The sequence below is a fragment of the Gossypium raimondii genome, chromosome 7 (assembly GCF_025698545.1).
Source record: "Gossypium raimondii isolate GPD5lz chromosome 7, ASM2569854v1, whole genome shotgun sequence".
NCBI classification, from domain to species: Eukaryota; Viridiplantae; Streptophyta; class Magnoliopsida; order Malvales; family Malvaceae; genus Gossypium; species Gossypium raimondii.
In genome coordinates this window covers 5894626-5898054 of record NC_068571.1, presented here as the reverse complement: position 1 = coordinate 5898054, position 3429 = coordinate 5894626, and the positions used below count along the sequence as shown (strand labels likewise).

General features: G+C 36.2%; 1 protein-coding gene across 1 annotated transcript; it reads left to right on the top strand.

The window, feature by feature from the left end:
• Positions 1-253: 253 nt before the first annotated feature.
• Positions 254-3089, top strand: LOC105803993 (UDP-glycosyltransferase 74G1). The gene is made up of 2 exons (XM_012636472.2): positions 254-904; positions 2367-3089. The coding sequence occupies exons 1-2, from the start codon at positions 254-256 to the stop codon at positions 3087-3089; spliced, it is 1374 nt and encodes a 457-aa protein (XP_012491926.1).
• The last annotated feature ends 340 nt before the right edge of the window (positions 3090-3429 follow it).

The following is a 3429-nucleotide window of genomic DNA, read 5'->3' as shown; positions in this document are numbered from 1 at the left end:
AATACCTATTACAGCGAACCAAACGCCGGAATAGGGGCGTAATGTATTACACGCGTAATCGGGGTGTAATGGATTGGGTAATACACTGAACCAAACGCTCTCTCAATTTCTTTCCTTTTCTTCTTTTAAGAAAAATTAATGAAGGATTATGATCTATGTTCGGTATCGCTATAAATAAGAACATACTTCTTGCTTCGAGGAGCATAGCATCTGATAGTGGTAGTGAGCAATCTGATACAGAAAAAGAGATTAAATGAAGATGCAAAACAAAGCCAAAAAGCCTCATGTTTTGATCTTTCCATTCCCTGGTCAAGGTCACATTAACCCGATGCTCCAATTCGCTAAACGCTTACACTCCAAAGGCGTCAAAGTTACCATGGTACCCACCGTCTTCCTCTCTAAGTCCTCGTTTTTCGATTCATCCGCCTCCATCGATCTCTGCATCATATCTGACGGCTTCGATGAAGGCGGGTTTGAGCAGGCGGATACCCCTGATGCCTATCTCTCAACTTTCTGGAACGTAGGCCCCAAGAGCTTAGCAGCTTTAATCAAGAAACTTGGTCATACTGCTCATCCTGTTGATGCCCTTGTCTACGATACTATGTTGCCTTGGGCACTTGATGTCGCGAAGCAGTTTGGGATATCATCGGTCGCGTTTTTTACACAATCTTGTGCCGTTAACAGCGTGTATTACCATGTTTATAAGGGACACCTTCAGCTGCCACTCCGAGGATCTCATGTTTCTCTTCCAGCAATGCCTCCGCTTCATGTTTCGGAGTTACCATCTTTTGTTGCTATTTATGGATTGTATCGGGCTTGGTTTGATGTGCTTGTGGATCAGTTCTCCAACATTGACGAAGCTGATTGGGTGTTTTTCAACCATTTTTACGAATTGGAGCCACAGGTATAGTGCGTATTTCTTTTAACACCAAACATTTATCGGTTGCTAGCTGCCAAAGATTTCGATTTGCTTTATCGTGGATGTTCATGCAATGATTGGTGATTGTGATTACTATGTTCTTAACTGAAATTTTTGGTGGCAAACAGACAGATCAGCGAGTTCAGATGGTGATGTTTTTGGATTATTTTTAATTTAGCTAGTTTGTGTTCGGATTTTTTGGGCTTAGTTTTCTTGACTTGAATCTTCTCAAATTTGAATAACCTTTTCGGGATCAGTTTTTTGGAGCTCCAATTATTTTCGCTTCAAATAAATTTGGGATGGATTGATGGCTAAAATACATAATATTTACTTATACTCTTTACAAATTTAGAATTTAGTCTCTGTAGTTTTATTTTTCTGAATTTAGTTTATTTATTTTTCAGATTTTTAAATCCAAATCTAGTTATTAGTACTGTTAAATTTGTAGGAGTGACATTTTAAAATTAAAAAAACTCACTTAGTAGCAATATAACTAAAAAATATTGTAATGAGCTTGAATTTGACAAAATAAGTTTAATAGTGTTAAAAATTGGATTTGAGATTTGAAATGTAGAGACTAAATCCTAGAAATAAAAATACAAAGACAAAATTTTAAATTTATGAAGAGTGTATATACTTATGACATATTTTAACCGGATTGATTTAGTCTAATTCAAATTTTAAACTTTTATACATTATAAATATTTTAATTTCTAATTTAATAGTTAATTTTATTTCAACATAATGACAATCCAAATTCATTTCATAAAAAATTATAGAAAACCTATCATATTACATTAAATTATATTATATGTAATATTTATGATATTTTATATTTATAAACTTTGTTAATATCATTATATGATATGTTTATAATTCTTTTTATTTTTTTTATCTTTCATGTTCGTTTTACGGTCTATGTTCATTTTACGGTTCATGTTCAAGGTTCGTAGTTGACCCTCTTTACAATGTCGTCTCCAAAATTCAAACCCTCATTCTTTACATGAGAATACAATGTACTTTACTGCTGCAACCAACACTTATTAGTATTATTATTATTTTTTTTACATGTTACTTGCGGGTGAAGCATTAGCTTAATGGCAATGTGAAACCCTAAATATAAGCTCTCTAAATACAAATCCTACCATTCATGGGTTTGATTCCATATTTTTTTTGATGAATTACAATAATAAGGAAAAGTCCGAATAACCAACGCGACTAGCGCGTCTCGAACTTAGGCCACACCTGAGGCTGTGAACACCCTTAACCGTCAAGCCATCACATGGGGTTCGGGTTTGACTCCATATTTATTTTATTGAGTTAGCCAAAGTTGAATTAATTACTTATTTTGATACTTATAATGACCGATTTTAATTGTAACTTAAAAATAAAATTACAAAAATCATTTAAATGGGTTAACTTTGGCCTCATGGATTTCTGTAAATAGGTGGTGGATTGGATGTCAAAATTTTGGAACGTGATAACAGTAGGACCGACGATTCCGTCTATCTACTTGGATAAAAGACTCGAAAATGACAAAGACTACGGTATGAATATGTTCAAGCCAAATGTTACTGCTTGCATGAGTTGGCTAAGTGGAAAGCCAAAGGACTCGGTGGTATATGTATCATTCGGAAGCGTTGCATCACTAGGGATTGAGCAAATGGAGGAGATAGCTTGGGCATTGAAAGACCGAAATGGCTACTTCTTATGGGTCGTCAGGGAAACCGAGAAGCCCAAGCTTCCACACAATTATGTAAAAGAGACCTCACATAAGGGTTTGGTGGTGACATGGTGCCCTCAATTGGAGGTGCTGTCGCATGAGTCCGTAGGTTGCTTTCTCACCCATTGCGGCTTTAATTCGACTCTGGAAGCACTGAGTCTCGGAGTTCCGATGTTAGCATTGCCTCAATGGACCGACCAATGCACTAATGCCAAGTACATAGAGGATGTATGGAGAATCGGAATAAGAGCTCGTCCCGATGAGAAAGGGATTGTGAGAAAAGAGACTATCATACGGTGCATAATGGAACTACTAATGGAGGTTGGAAAAAAGGGCGAAGAGATTAAAAAGAATTCAATCAAGTGGAAGAACTTGGCTAAGAAGGCAGTTGATGAAGGTGGAAAATCAGACAAAAATGTTGACGAATTTATAGCTAAACTAATTTGATATTAGTATTTGCACGTAGGGTGACATTTATTATAGTTGCAATAAGTGTAACAAAGACCCATTGGCATTGGCATGAAGCTGTGATGGATTGTGTTGCTACAACTTTGATGGTCCCTTAGTCAATGTGACCCGCGTCATCTTTTCTTGCATGCCTTCTTGGACGGGAGTGGAGTCTTGATTTTTCTTTTGGGGTGTATCTGTGTTTGTTCGTCTGGCATTGCCCTTGATCCTGTTTGTTTAAGGGTGCTTGCTTCTTTGATTGTATGCCCTTCATTTTAATAAAAAACTTTTTTTAGCACAATTTAATTCTACGACATGAATTTTGAGTGAACATTTTTTA